This window comes from Drosophila biarmipes, unplaced genomic scaffold (assembly GCF_025231255.1).
Source record: "Drosophila biarmipes strain raj3 unplaced genomic scaffold, RU_DBia_V1.1 ptg000005l, whole genome shotgun sequence".
Lineage (NCBI taxonomy): Eukaryota > Metazoa > Arthropoda > Insecta > Diptera > Drosophilidae > Drosophila > Drosophila biarmipes.
In genome coordinates this window covers 4,176,752-4,190,976 of record NW_026114527.1, presented here as the reverse complement: position 1 = coordinate 4,190,976, position 14,225 = coordinate 4,176,752, and the positions used below count along the sequence as shown (strand labels likewise).

The 14,225-nt window shown below is 54.1% G+C and overlaps 5 protein-coding genes across 9 annotated transcripts in view; all 5 read left to right on the top strand.

Annotated features, from left to right (window-relative positions):
* LOC127011708 (uncharacterized) overlaps positions 1-14,225 on the top strand; it is a 95,052-nt gene that overhangs the window by 20,260 nt on the left and 60,567 nt on the right. The window contains exon 2 of one of the 2 annotated variants that reach the window (XR_007764969.1): positions 4,414-4,604. The exons of the other annotated variant lie outside the window; for it this stretch is intronic. The gene's annotated coding sequence lies outside the window, so the exon portion shown is untranslated. Of the gene's footprint in view, positions 1-4,413; positions 4,605-14,225 lie in introns of those variants that run through there. 2 annotated transcript variants of the gene reach the window in all.
* The window catches only part of LOC127011707 (cylicin-1-like), a 92,365-nt gene that overhangs the window by 69,678 nt on the left and 8,462 nt on the right, over positions 1-14,225 (top strand). The gene's annotated exons all lie outside the window — the stretch shown is intronic.
* The window catches only part of LOC127011709 (uncharacterized), a 28,490-nt gene continuing 14,906 nt past the window's right edge, over positions 642-14,225 (top strand). For 2 of the 4 annotated variants that reach the window (XR_007764973.1, XR_007764972.1), the window contains exons 1-2: positions 642-768; positions 10,639-13,641. Coding sequence is in view for 1 of the 4 variants with exons in the window: in XM_050889745.1 (XP_050745702.1) it covers positions 11,911-12,540 (630 nt within the window). In the remaining 3 variants the exon portion in view is untranslated. Of the gene's footprint in view, positions 769-10,638; positions 13,906-14,225 lie in introns of those variants that run through there. The other 2 variants (XR_007764971.1, XM_050889745.1) reach the window with 2 other exon arrangements.
* Positions 4,949-5,410, top strand: LOC127011690 (uncharacterized). Its single transcript, XM_050889695.1, has one exon. It carries the CDS (start codon positions 4,949-4,951, stop codon positions 5,408-5,410), a length of 462 nt encoding a protein of 153 aa, XP_050745652.1.
* Positions 7,813-8,633, top strand: LOC127011689 (nascent polypeptide-associated complex subunit alpha, muscle-specific form-like). The gene is made up of 2 exons (XM_050889694.1): positions 7,813-8,147; positions 8,267-8,633. Exons 1-2 carry the CDS (start codon positions 7,813-7,815, stop codon positions 8,631-8,633), a joined length of 702 nt encoding a protein of 233 aa, XP_050745651.1.

Sequence of the window (14,225 nt, the reverse complement as noted above, 5' to 3'; positions counted from 1 at the left end):
ACGTGGTAGTTTGGAGAGTAAGAGAGTTTGGAGACAAGGGAGTTTGGAGAGAGATAGAGTTTGGCGAGCAAGAGTGTTCGGAGACCAATAATGGAGAAAGAGAGAGCGGAGACTTGGCGGGCGATGCCATATGAATCACCGGAATCAGCGGAACGGCAACATCAGGCTGGACGGCGGCGGGAAGCAATGCGTGAAGGACAAGAGGGTCAAACAGGAGCCATGGACTTTGGACCCGGTGTGGCGAATTTCGGCGGGCCGTGAGCAAAAGAGAAATAACGGTTCTCAGACGCCCATATAAACCCGCAGGGTGCAGGCAGCGGGATCATTCAGTCGAGATCAGTCATCCGAGAGCATCAGTCGAGTACGATCATCAAGAGTTAAGACAAGCAGTCGAACGAACACCAACCAAGCAAACTACGAGGGAGCCACATCAGGGCGAGTGGTCGGAAGCAACGCCGTGGGAGCCTACAAGGAGCAAGATTGTCACGTCGAGACGTTTGGGATTGGGATTACTAGGAATCTCCGAACAGAGACACAGGTGGCTGAGGTCTAAGGAGGCACCACACGGCTAAGTCAAGGCATCTGTTCTTTCCTGCCAACGAAGTCCTGGCGTTACGCCTGGAGGGTCTACTAGACTTAGAGCAGTGAAAGCCGACGACTTGAAATTGTGAGCTCGGGGGTAAGCCTGTCGAGCCCCAGTGTACCTTGCCCAAGCACTATGCGGACGTATCCCGGTGTGAGCCCAGTGCGCCAAGTGCAGTTGAGCAGGTCCTGGCGCGATCAGTCACAAGGGAAAGAAGTCCCGGAAAGAACTCCAAGAGTAGCGAGCCAGAAGGAAGAGAAGTCCCGGAGCGGCGCAACAGAACCCCGAGAGTAGCGAGCCAGAAGGAAGAGAAGTCCCGGAGCGGCGCAACAGAACCCCGAGAGTAGCGAGCCGGAAGGAAGAGAAGTCCCGGAGCGGCGCAACAGAACCCCGAGAGTAGCGAGCCAGAAGGGGGAGAAGTCACGAATCAGAAGAGAGAGAAGTCCCGGATCGGCGTATGCCCACGAACCTAGCACAGAAGTCAAGACGTACAGCCACCCTGTTAGGAGCAGCTCGCAGGCGGTCACGTTTATATAAATTTGGTGGGACGAACACACACAATCTACTGAACTAGCCGCACAAATACCGTAGCGAGCTGAAAGCAAACAAATCAGCTCGTTACATCTGGCGCCCAAAGTGATTGTCCCAGCGGTGAAAGCAAAATGAAAGCAAATGGGAAAGAAGTGGATTTACCGCCTTCAAAAGGAGGACTTCGCCCAGGTCGCACAAAAACTTAATGTCGCCCTAGACGGCAGATTAGAGGACATGAGGAGGACATTGTCGGAGTATTACTCCGAGACAGAGAACGACCCACAACTTGCCGACATCTGGGCTGAGTTGGAAGCCATGTATTACGACAGAATCAGCCCGAGTATCACGCTAACTAACGCTGAAGGGGATAACCTAGTAACAAGCTTGAGCTTCGACAACTTGCAAAGGGAGGCTCACAGGAGAGAGTCAAGCCAGGACAGGAAGACAACGGTGCTGACCTCTAAACACAGCCAAGCGGATTATGCAAGGGTCGTTAAACAAGTCCGAGAGTGGTCATTCAGAGAGAGAGAGCTTTCATCTTTACTTTCTGCCGAGAGATTTCTTCACAAGGCTGTTGGATCAGGTCAGGCAACGAAAGCAGGGTTTCAGTGAGTCATTTAAAGACTACATGATCGACATGCAGACGATGTCGAGGCCTCTAAACTATTCTGCGAGAGACACCTTAAAGATCATAAAGGAAAACTGGACCCCAAGCCTAAGGAACGTTTTAAGGGCGTACAAAGTGCCGGACCTGGACACGTTGATGCTATTAGCCGATAAATACGAAGAACTGGAAAAGGAGCGGAACGAGTTCGCCCAAGAAAACAAGTTCTCAAAGGCAAAGTCGTCACCACCAACGCAGGTCACGTGCAGAAGATGCGAGGAGACAGATAGCCAGGAGACACGGAGAAATGACAAATTTTCACCGCCGCAACGAGTCTGCTGATACTACCAGGGGTAGTGGATTCATTGGTGTTAGGATGGAACTTTCTAACCGAGATAAGGTGCGCTGGACACGAGGTGATAATACCGGCCAGGAACCGACACAATGGGTGGCTCGAGGAGAGGCTATCAGTAGCAGTCGTAGAACAGGAAACAGAGTACGACGACACAGCGAAGTTCATGGAGGCAGAGCAGTCCATGACAGGACCGTCGAACATGGCAGAGCATCAAATAACGATGAAGGACGACAAACCAATAAAACAGCGATACTACCTACTACTAGCGACGTAATAGGCACGGATCCGCCGTTAACAGTTAGAGAGCTCCGACAGTACCTGGGAGTAGCATCATGGTATCGGCGATTTGTACCTGACTTCGCAAAAATAGTCAAACCTCTCAACGATCTGCTGCGCATGGGCAACAAGTGGGTGTGGACACTGCAACATCAGTCGGCATTCGAAGAGGTAAAGGCCAGGCTGGTGGCAGACCCCTACTGGCGTGCCCGGATTTTGAAAAACCATTTGTCCTGCAAACGGACGCAAGTGATTACGGTATTGGGGCCATTTGACCCAGGAAACTGAACGTGGCGAAAAGGTGATCTCTTACTCAAGCCGAACGCTTAACGGGGCTGGAAAAATCTACTCCACGACCGAGAAGGAGTGTTTGGCAATAGTCTGGGCGATCCGGAAACTGAAGCCATATTTGGAAGGGTACCACTTCAAGGTGGTAACTGAACCACATGGCACTGAAGTGGCTCAACAGCATCGAGAGCCCTTCAGGAAGGATCGCCAGATGGGCCCTGGAGTTGCAGCAGTATGACTTCGAAATAGCGTACAGGAAGGGACAACTCAATGTGGTGGCAGACGCATTATCAAGGAAACCACTACCAGTAACACTGCGGGGGATCAAGGAGACATCGGCGGCGGAAGCCTCCGCAGCAATCAGCTGGATTCAGGACATGCGCGGAAAGATTAGAACCCAGCCACAAAAGTACCCGGACCACGTAAAGGAGGGAGACACCTTCTACAGGAACATTCCACACAGAGCAGGCAGTAAGGATGTCGCGACGTGGAAGATGTGCGTCCCGAAAGCTCTACGAGAAGCGGTGCTGAAAGAGAACCACGACTCACCGACAGCTAGCCATGTAGGAAGCAGAAGGACAATAGCACGTCTGGCAACCCGGTACTACTGGCCAGGCATGCATCGAGACGCACGAGCCCACGTAAGAGGGTTCGAGAAAAGTATCAGATTCAAGCCGAATCAGATGCAGGCAGCTGGGAAAATACTAACGCAGGTGCCAGAGGAACCGTAGGTTACAGTATGCGCAGACTTCGTCGGACCCCTGCCGCGTTCAAAACACGGCAACCAAATGCTGCTGGTGCTGATAGACAAGTTCTCCAAGTGGACTGAATTGGTGCCGCTGCGGAGCGCGACGGCCGAGTCCCTAAAGAAAGCGTTCAGAGAGCGCATCATCGCAAGGTTTGGGGTCCCGAAGATAGTCATAAAGGACAACGGAGTACAGTTCAACAGCAAAATCTTCAAGAGTTTTCTGGCCGAGATGGGAGCCAAGCAACAGTTCACGGCTCCATATACCCCGCAAGAGATCCCGACAGAAAGAGCAAACAGGACCGTGAAGACGATGATAGCGCATTTCACAGGGCAGGATCAGAGAAACTGGGACGAGATCATGCTGAGATCATGCTGGCAGTAAATACGAGTGTTTCGAAATCCACAGGATACACGCCGGCGTTTATTACTACCGAGCGCCCTATACGACAGAGAGACCTTGGGAACAGGACGACCCACTGAGACCCCAGGGGGGAAGGCAAACAAACTCGGGGAAATCTTCGAGATTGTAAGGCAGAATCTGAAGAGAGCCTCCCAGGATCAGGCTAGGCATTACAACCTAAGGAGGAGACAATGGACACCAGCGGTGGGGGACGTCGTGTGGGCCAAGGAACATCATTTGTCAAAGGCGGCCGAGCGGTTCGCAGCAAAGTTGGCCCCAAGATACGACGGACCTTACCAGGTCACGGATTTTGCGTCACCAGTAATCTGCCAAATACGGTACGTGAACACAAAAAAGAGAGAACCATCCACGTAAGCAAGCTGAAATAAGAACAAACACAGAACACATACGGCCAGCCACAAGCAGATATGTTAGACAAAAGGCAACAATAAAGTGTCAAAGAGTCTCAAAGGATACTACGAAAGGGTCCAAGGATAGCTCCAAGGATACCCGAAGGACACGGAGAATAGGGTCCAAGGATAGCTCCAAGGATACCCAAAGGACACGAGGAGAAGGGTGCGAGGATAGCTCCAAGGATACCCAAAGGACACGATGAAAAGGGTCTAAGGATAGCTCCAAGGATACCCAAAGGACACGAGGAAAAGGGTCCAAGGTTAGCTCCAAGGATACCCGAAGGAAGCGAGGAAAAGGGTCCAAGGATAGCTCCAAGGATGGCCAAAGGATACAAGGAAAAGAGCCCGAGGATAATTTCAAGGATGCTCAGGAATACAAGGAAGGAACCCAAGGATAGCTCCAGGATACGAAGGAGGGAATACAAGGATATCTCAAGGGAAAGCAAAAAAAAAACAACTGGAGTACGGAAAAGACACAACCATCAGACCGGAACGTCCAAACGCTCGGAGATGACTGAAAGGAAAATTTCCAGCGATAGTCCGCCGAAGGAAGGGGAAGACGGCACAGATCAGAGAGCTGTACCGTAAAAACGGAATGTAAAAGGAGGGAGGCTGGAAGAAATAGCGGTACCGAGCAAAGCGGAAGGCTTAGAACCGAGGTGTCGAGGAAGGAACGGCCGGCGGCAAACGGTCATTTAGCGAGAACACCACCATGAGCACCACAGTAACAAGGAGCGACGCACGAAAGCGATGGCTGCCCGCCAGCCGGCCGAGAGGTCTTGCCCGGGGCAAGGATGGTCAACCACACGGCCTACCCGAACCTCGCGGCAAATCTGGAGGCGAGGAAAGCCCGATCCGGTGATCAGCTCCGACAGCGACGTCGAGCTGATCGAAGATCCGCGGCTGAAGCAGAGGAGGTGGCGGCTTCAGAAGGCCACCAGCGTTCGGGCTGCCTCTCCGCCGGGCTGGCTGCCGGAGGTGCCGCGGTACGAGGGGTCGCCGACGAGACCACCCTCACCGGAAGGCGAAGCGCTCCCTCCCCAGTCGCCACCACCGCCGCAACCTGATACGCCACCACCACCGACGAGGCGCGGCGGGGAATCTCCCCGATGGAGACCCGCGCGGCCACCCACGCCGAAGTTCGAACGGCCGCCGGCGGCAGAGTCGCACCTGCGCCGGACAAGCCCCAGTACCAACCCGGAGACCCGGTAGGACACCACGTCCGAACGGACATCCCGGCGGCGCACTTGACCCATAGCGTGCGGACGTTCGTGGCCGAAGGCGTGAGGTGGCGGCAACAGACGGCCGTCTGGACGTGGCCGGAGGGCCCCGCGGATGAGAAGGCGACGGTGGATGAGCCCCGGATTTGGGAGGAGACGGGACCTCGGGTGAGCCTGCTGGATCCTAGGACCCGTGGCCGGATGCTCAACAGCATCGAGAGCCCTTCAGGAAGGATCGCCAGATGGGCCCTGGAGTTGCAGCAGTATGACTTCGAAATAGCGTACAGGAAGGGACAACTCAATGTGGTGGCAGACGCATTATCAAGGAAACCACTACCAGTAACACTGCGGGGGATCAAGGAGACATCGGCGGCGGAAGCCTCCGCAGCAATGAGCTGGATTCAGGACATGCGCGGAAAGATTAGAACCCAGCCACAAAAGTACCCGGACCACGTAAAGGAGGGAGACACCTTCTACAGGAACATTCCACACAGAGCAGGCAGTAAGGATGTCGCGACGTGGAAGATGTGCGTCCCGAAAGCTCTTCGAGAAGCGGTGCTGAAAGAGAACCACGACTCACCGACAGCTGGCCATGTAGGATGCAGAAGGACAATAGCACGTCTGGCAACCCGGTTCTACTGGCCAGGCATGCACCGAGACGCACGAGCCCACGTAAGAGGGTTCGAGAAATGTATCAGATTCAAGCCGAATCAGATGCAGGCAGCTGGGAAAGTGCTAACGCAGGTGCCAGAGGAACCGTAGGCTACAGTATGCGCAGACTTCGTCGGACCCCTGCCGCGCTCAAAACACGGCAACCAAATGCTGCTGGTGCTGATAGACAAGTTCTCCAAGTGGACTGAATTGGTGCCGCTGCGGAGCGCGACGGCCGAGTTTGGGGTCCCGAAGATAGTCATAAAGGACAACGGAGTACAGTTCAACAGCAAAATCTTCAAGAGTTTTCTGGCCGAGATGGGAGCCAAGCAACAGTTCACGGCTCCATATACCCCGCAAGAGATCCCGACAGAAAGAGCAAACAGGACCGTGAAGACGATGATAGCGCATTTCACAGGGCAGGATCAGAGAAACTGGGACAAGATCATGCTGAGATCATGCTGGCAGTAAATACGAGTGTTTCGGAATCCACAGGATACACGCCGGCGTTTATTACTACCGAGCGCCCTATACGACAGAGAGACCTTGGGAACAGGACGACCCACTGAGACCCCAGGGGGGAAGGCAAACAAACTCGGGGAAATCTTCGAGATTGTAAGGCAGAATCTGAAGAGAGCCTCCCAGGATCAGGCTAGGCATTACAACCTAAGGAGAAGACAATGGACACCAGCGGTGGGGGACGTCGTGTGGGCCAAGGAACATCATTTGTCAAAGGCGGCCGAGCGGTTCGCAGCAAAGTTGGCCCCAAGATACGACGGACCTTACCAGGTCACGGATTTTGCGACACCAGTAATCTGCAAAATACGGTACGTGAACACAAAAAAGGAGAGGACCACCTTCGTGAGCGAGCTGAAACAATAACAAACACAGAACACATAGGAGCAGCCACAAGCAGATATGTTAGACAAAAGGCAACAATAAAGTGTCAAAGAGTCTCAAAAGATACTACGAAAGGGTCCAAGGATAGCTCCAAGGATGGCCAAAGGATACAAGGAAAATAGCCCGAGGATAATTTCAAGGATGCTCAGGAATACAAGGAAGGAACCCAAGGATAGCTCCAAGGACTCTCAAAGAACACAGATAAAAGGGTCAAGGGATAACTCCAAGGAGACTCTAGGATACGAAGGAGGGAATACAAGGATATCTCAAGGGAAAGCAAAAAAAAAACAACTGGAGGACGGAAAAGACACAACGATCAGACCGGAACGTCCAAACGCTCGGAGATGACTGAAAGTAAAGGCTGGAAGAAATAGCGGTACCGAGCAAAGCGGAAGGCTTAGAACCGAGGTGTCGAGGAAGGAACGGCCGGCGGCAAACGGTCATTTAGCGAGAACACCACCATGAGCACCAGAGTAACAAGGAGCGACGCACGGAAAGCGATGGCTGCCCGCCAGCCGGCCGAGAGGTCTTGCCCGGGGCAAGGATGGTCAACCACACGGCCTACCCGAAGGAAAGCCCGATCCAGTGATCAGCTCCGACAGCGACATCGAGCTGATCGAAGATCCGCGGCTGAAGCAGAGGAGGTGGCGGCTTCAGAAGGCCACCAGCGACACGGACGGCCGTATCCCAACCGGCACAACCAATGTCGAGTGGGTCAGCGAGGAGCCACCTGCGGGGCGACGGTCTCCCCGCAGCCACGATGAGTAGTTAGCAGCAGCCACGCTGGAGTTCCGGCTAAACCTGGTGGCGCGGAGGAGGACGGAGGAAACGCGGCTGCGAGAGATGGAAGAGGACCCTGAAAGGCAGGCCCGTTTGCGACGAGCCGAGGAAGAGGAGCAGCAGCTGTGGGAGGAGCCGGCATGCCCACCCACTCCGAGGTATGTCGCCGAACAGTGGGTGCCGCCCCAGGAGGAGGCCGACGTTCGGGCTGCCTCTCCGCCGGGCTGGCTGCCGGAGGTGCCGCGGTACGAGGGGTCGCCGACGAGACCACCCTCACCGGAAGGCGAGGCGCTCCCACCCCGTTCGCCACCACCGCCGCAACCTGATACGCCACCACCACCGACGAGGCGCGGCGGGGAATCTCCCCGATGGAGACCCGCGCGGCCACCCACGCCGAGGTTCGAACGGCCGCCGGCAGCAGAGTCGCACCCGCGCCGGACACGCCACAGTACCAACCCGGAGACCCGGTAGGACACCACGTCCGAACGGACATCCCGGCGGCGCACTTGACCCATAGCGTGCGGACGTTCGTGGCCGAAGGCGTGAGGTGGCGGCAACAGACGGCCGTCTGGACGTGGCCGGAGGGCCCCGCGGATGAGAAGGCGACGGTGGATGAGCCCCGGATTTGGGAGGAGACTGGACCTCGGGTGAGCCTGCTGGATCCTAGGACCCGTGGCCGGCCGGACCTGTGGACCCCGCCGACACCGAGTACGCGACCATCGACGCCAGGTACTGGGCCAACGACACCGGCAGGGACACAAAACGCGGCGGAGCCTCAGGAGCGGGGGCCGTGGAAATGGCCGGAACCGACGGGAGGTGGAAGGCCAAGTTTGAAGCGGCAACATTCGGCGCCCGTGGTGTCCGAATCGGCGGCGCGTCCTTAGTTGGCGCGGACGATGTCGGCGCCGGAAGGCCAGCTATGGCTTGGAGTCCCGCAGCAGGAATGGCCCGCAGGTATCGCGGAGGAACTGGCGTTGCGCGAGGCTCGCAACCTGGGCGGCAGGCGCAGCGTGTGGGTCAGGAACGGCGGACGCCGTGAGGCTGGCGCACATGAGGCTGGCGCACGTGAGGCTGGGGCTCGCGGGCATGAGCGTTTTTGTGGAGCAGACCGAGATGAATCCGTGAATAAAATGTTGAAAACTTAACACTCAGAAGCTAAGGACCGGAGGAGGCGGGAACGCGGCTGAAAGCATAAAGAAGAAGGGGGCATACATGGCAGCAACCTGAAACGAAGGGAAAGGGTTAGGGCGGAGGCATAGACAAAACTCCAGCTGACTTACCCGCTGCGAAGCCAATGCTAAGTCCTCTTCGCGCCCGCTCTCGAAGGGGTCCGCGTGGAGCCGGGTCAGCCAGCTGAGGGCGAATGAAGGATGAAAGTGAAGGAAAGTCGCAGAAAGGATAGGAACGAAAGTGGGAAAAGGAAATTGAAACTCACCTTGAGAAGTCGCAAATTTTGCAGAATCACCAGATGACAGGGAAGGGGGCGCCTCGATAGGCGGTCGATTGGCACTGGACGATAAAGCGATCGATGGGCACAAGAAAAATGGAAATATCGGTGATGAGGAACATCGCGGCGAGCAAGTGGCAACGCCGCACCTGCGATATTGATATCTTGAGCAGGCCCTCTGGGTATCGATAGCCGATTAGTATCGGTGCCCAGTGGGAACAGATGGAGGATCGGCGCGGGGGATTTAAAGTTGCCATGCAGAGGACGACCGGCGCTGTGAAAACGTAACAAGGTTGAAAGCGTCGAGGGAGCACCGAGGGAAGAAGAGCGCGACGAAGAGCGATTGGAGAACGAGAAAGATTGGAGATCGAGGACGGAAAACGTGAGAGTTGGAGAACGTGAAAGTTTGGAGATCGAGGACGGAGAACGAGAGAGTTTGGAGATCGAGGACGGAAAACGTGAGAGTTGGAGAACGTGAGAGTTTGGAGATCGAGGACGGAGAACGGGAGAGTTTGGAGATCGAGGACGGAGAACGAGAGAGTTTGGAGATCGAGGACGTAGAACGTGAGAGTTGGAGAACGTGAGAGTTGGAGAACGTGAGAGTTTGGAGATCGAGGACGGAGAGCGTGAGAGTTGGAGAACGTGAGAGTTGTAGAAAGTGAGAGCTTGGAGAACGTGGTAGTTTGGAGAGTAAGAGAGTTTGGAGACAAGGGAGTTTGGAGAGAGATAGAGTTTGGCGAGCAAGAGGGTTCGGAGACCAATAATGGAGAAAGAGAGAGCGGAGACTTGGCGGGCGATGCCATATGAATCACCGGAATCAGCGGGACGGCAACATCAGGCTGGACGGCGGCGGGAAGCAATGCGTGAAGGACAAGAGGGTCAAACAGGAGCCATGGACTTTGGACCCGGTGTGGCGAGTTTCGGCGGACCGTGAGCAAAAGAGAAATATCGGTTCTCAGAGGCCCTATATAAGCCCGAAGGGCGCAGGCAGCGGGATCATTCAGTCGAGATCAGTCATCCGAGAGAATCAGTCGAGTACGATCATCAAGAGTTAAGACAAGCAGTCGAACGAACACCAACCAAGCAAACTACGAGGGAGCCACACCAGGGCGAGTCGTCGGAAGCAGCGCTGTGGGAGCCCACAAGGAGCAAGATTGTCACGTCGAGACTTTCGGGATTGGGATTACTAGGAATCTCCGAACAGAGACACAGGTGGCTGAGGTCTAAGGAGGCACCACACGGCTAAGTCAAGGCATCTGTTCTTTCCTGCCAACGAAGTCCTGGCGTTACGCCTGGAGGGTCTACTAGACTTAGAGCACTGAAAGCCGACGACTTGAAATTGCGAGCTCGGGGGTAAGCCTGTCGAGCCCCAGTGTACCTTGCCCAAGCACTATGCAGACGTATCCCGGCGTGAGCCCAGTGTGCCAAGTGCAGTTGAGCAGGTCCTGGCGCGATCAGCCACAAGGGAGAGAAGTCCCGGAAAGAACTCCAAGAGTAGCGAGCCAGAAGGGAGAGAAGTCCCGGAGCGGCGCAACAGAACCCCGAGAGTAGCGAGCCAGAAGAAAGAGAAGTCCCGGAGCGGCGCAACAGAACCCCGAGAGTAGCGAACCGGAAGGAAGAGAAGTCCCGGAGCGGCGCAACAGAACCCCGAGAGTAGCGAGCCAGAAGGGAGAGAAGTCCAGGAGCGGCGCAACGAAACCCCGAGAGTAGCGAGCCAGAAGGGAGAGAAGTATGCCCACGAACCCAGCACAGAAGTCAAGACGTACAGCCACCCTGTTAAGAGCAGCTCGCAGGCGGTCACGTTTATATAAGTTTGGTGGGACGAACACACACAATCTACTGAACTAGCCGCACAAATACCGTAGCGAGCTGAAAGCAAACAAATCAACTCGTTACATCTGGCGCCCAAAGTGATTGTCCCAGCGGTGAAAGCAAAATAAACAGAATGGGAAAGAAGTGGGTTTACCGCCATCAGAAGGAGGACTCTTCCCAGGTCGCACAAAGACTTAATGTCGCCTGGACGGCAGATTAGAGGACATGAGGTGGACACTGTCGGAGTATTACTCCGAGACAGAGAACGACCCACAACTTGCCGACATCTGGGCTGAGTTGGAGGCCATGTATTACGACAGAATCAGCACGAGTATCACGCTAACTAACGCTGAAGGGGATAACCTACTAACAAGCTTGAGCGTCGACAACTTGCAAAGGGAGGCTCACAGGAGAGAGTCAAGCCAGGACAGGAAGACAACGGTGCTGACCTCTAAACACAGCCAAGCGGATTATGCAAGGGTCGCTAAACAAGTCCGAGAGTGGTCATTCAGAGAGAGAGAGCTTTCATCTTTACTTTCTGCCGAGAGATTTCTTCACAAGGCTGTCGGATCAGGTCAGGCAACGAAAGCAGGGTTTCAGTGAGTCATTTAAAGACTACACGATCGACATGCAGACGATGTCGAGGCCTCTAAACTATTCTGCGAGAGACACCTTAAAGATCATAAAGGAAAACTGCACCCCAAGCCTAAGGAACTTTTTAAGGGCGTACAAAGTGCCGGACCTGGACACGTTGATGCTATTAGCCGATAAATACGAAGAACTGGAAAAGGAGCGGAAAGAGTTCGCCCAAGAAAACAAGTTCTCAAAGGCAAAGTCGTCACCACCAACGCAGGTCACGTGCAGAAGATGCGAGGAGACAGATAGCCAGGAGACACGGAGAAATGACAAATTTTCACCGCCGCAACGAGTCTGCTGATACTACCAGGGGTAGTGGATTCATTGGTGTTAGGATGGAACTTTCTAACTCAAGTCGGAACCGAGATAAGGTGCGCTGGACACGAGGTGATAATACCGGCCAGGAACCGACACAATGGGTGGCTCGAGGAGAGCCTATCAGTAGCAGTCGTACAACAGGAAACAGAGTACGACGACACGGCGAAGTTCCTGGAGGCAGAGCTAGCCAGTTTCAAAACCATGACAGGAACGTCGAACATGGCAGAGCATCAAATAACGATGAAGGACGACAAACCAATAAAACAGCCATACTACCCCAAAACCCGAAAGTTCAAGGGGAGATCAATGCGAAGGTGGACGAGCTACTCCAAATGGAATGCATAGAGCACTCAACCAGCCCATACAGCTCTCCCATCGTGATGGTTAAGAAGAAGACGGGCAAGTGGAGACTGTGCGTCGACTTGAGGCAGATCAACACCAAATCGATAAAGGATGCCTACCCGATGCTTCGAATAAATTATATCCTCGACCAGCTGAGAGAGGCACGGTACATAAACAGCTTGGACCTGAAGGATGGCTACTGGCAAATCCCGCTGAAGGAAAGCAGCAGGCAGTAACTGCATTTACAGTGCCCGGAAAGGGCTTATTCCAGTGGAGAGTAATGCCGTTTGGACTCTATTCGGCATCTGCGACCTTCCAGCGGATGTTGGACCGGGTAATTGGTACCGAGATGTCGCCGCACTCATTTGCGTACCAGGACGATATCATAGTGATCGGACGCACACTAGAAGAGCACAAGGCAAACTTGAAAGAGGTATTCCGGCGGCTGAAAGACGCTAATCTGAAATTGAACCCGGAAAAATGTCAGTTTTTCAAGAAGGAGCTGCTTTATTTGGGTCATAAAGTGACTAGCGACGTAATAGGCACGGATCCGGAAATGGTAGCAGCCATCGCCGAATAAGAGCCGCCGTCAACAGTTAGAGAGCTCCGACAGTACCTGGGAGTAGCATCATGGTATCGGCGATTTGTACCTGACTTCGCAAAAATAGTCAAACCTCTCAACGATCTGCTGCGCAAGAGCAACAAGTGGGTGTGGACACTGCAACATCAGTCGGCATTCGAAGAGGTAAAGGCCAGGCTGGTGGCAGACCCCTACTGGCGTGCCCGGATTTTGAAAAACCATTTGTCCTGCAAACGGACGCAAGTGATTACGGTATTGGGGCCATTTGACCCAGGAAACTGAACGTGGCGAAAAGGTGATCTCTTACTCAAGCCGAACGCTTAACGGGGCTGAAAAAAAACTACTCAACGACCGAGAAGGAGTGTTTGGCAATAGTCTGGGCGATCCGGAAACTGAAGCCATATTTGGAAGGGTAGGATCAGGGAAACTGGGACGAGATCATGCTGAGATCATGCTGGCAGTAAATATGAGTGTTTCGGAATCCACAGGATACACGCCGACGTTTATTACTACCGAGCGCCCTATACGACAGAGAGACCTTGGGAACAGGACGACCCACTGAGACCCCAGGGGAGAAGGCAAACAAACTCAGAATCTTGAGAGAGCCTCCCAGGATCAGGCTAGGCATTACAACCTAAGGAGGAGACAATGGACACCAGCGGTGGGGGACGTCGTGTGGGCCAAGGAACGTCATTTGTCAAAGGCGGCCGAGGGGTTCGCAGCAAAGTTGGCCCCAAGATACGACGGACCTTACCAGGTCACGGATTTTGCGACACCAGTAATCTGCAAAATACGGTACGTGAACACAAAAAAGGAGAGGACCACCTTCGTGAGCGAGCTGAAACAATAACAAACACAGAACACATAGGAGCAGCCACAAGCAGATATGTTAGACAAAAGGCAACAATAAAGTGTCAAAGAGTCTCAAAAGATACTACGAAAGGGTCCAAGGATAGCTCCAAGGATGGCCAAAGGATACAAGGAAAATAGCCCGAGGATAATTTCAAGGATGCTCAGGAATACAAGGAAGGAACCCAAGGATAGCTCCAAGGACTCTCAAAGAACACAGATAAAAGGTTCAAGGGATAACTCCAAGGAGACTCTAGGATACGAAGGAGGGAATACAAGGATATCTCAAGGGAAAGCAAAAAAAAAACAACTGGAGGACGGAAAAGACACAACGATCAGACCGGAACGTCCAAACGCTCGGAGATGACTGAAAGTAAAATTTCTAGCGATAGTCCGCCGAAGGAAGGGGATGACGGCACAGATCAGAGAGCTGTACCGTAAAAACGGAATGTAAAAGGAGGGAGGCTGGAAGAAATAGCGGTACCGAGCAAA

Coding starts and splice junctions, on each gene's coding strand:
- LOC127011690 (XM_050889695.1), top strand. CDS start 4,949: ATGGCTGCCCGCCAGCCGGCCGAGAGGTCTTGCCCGGGGCAAGGATGG.
- LOC127011689 (XM_050889694.1), top strand. CDS start 7,813: ATGGAAGAGGACCCTGAAAGGCAGGCCCGTTTGCGACGAGCCGAGGAA. Junction 8,148..8,266: donor GCGCGGCCACCCACGCCGAG/GTTCGAACGGCC, acceptor CTTGACCCATAG/CGTGCGGACGTTCGTGGCCG.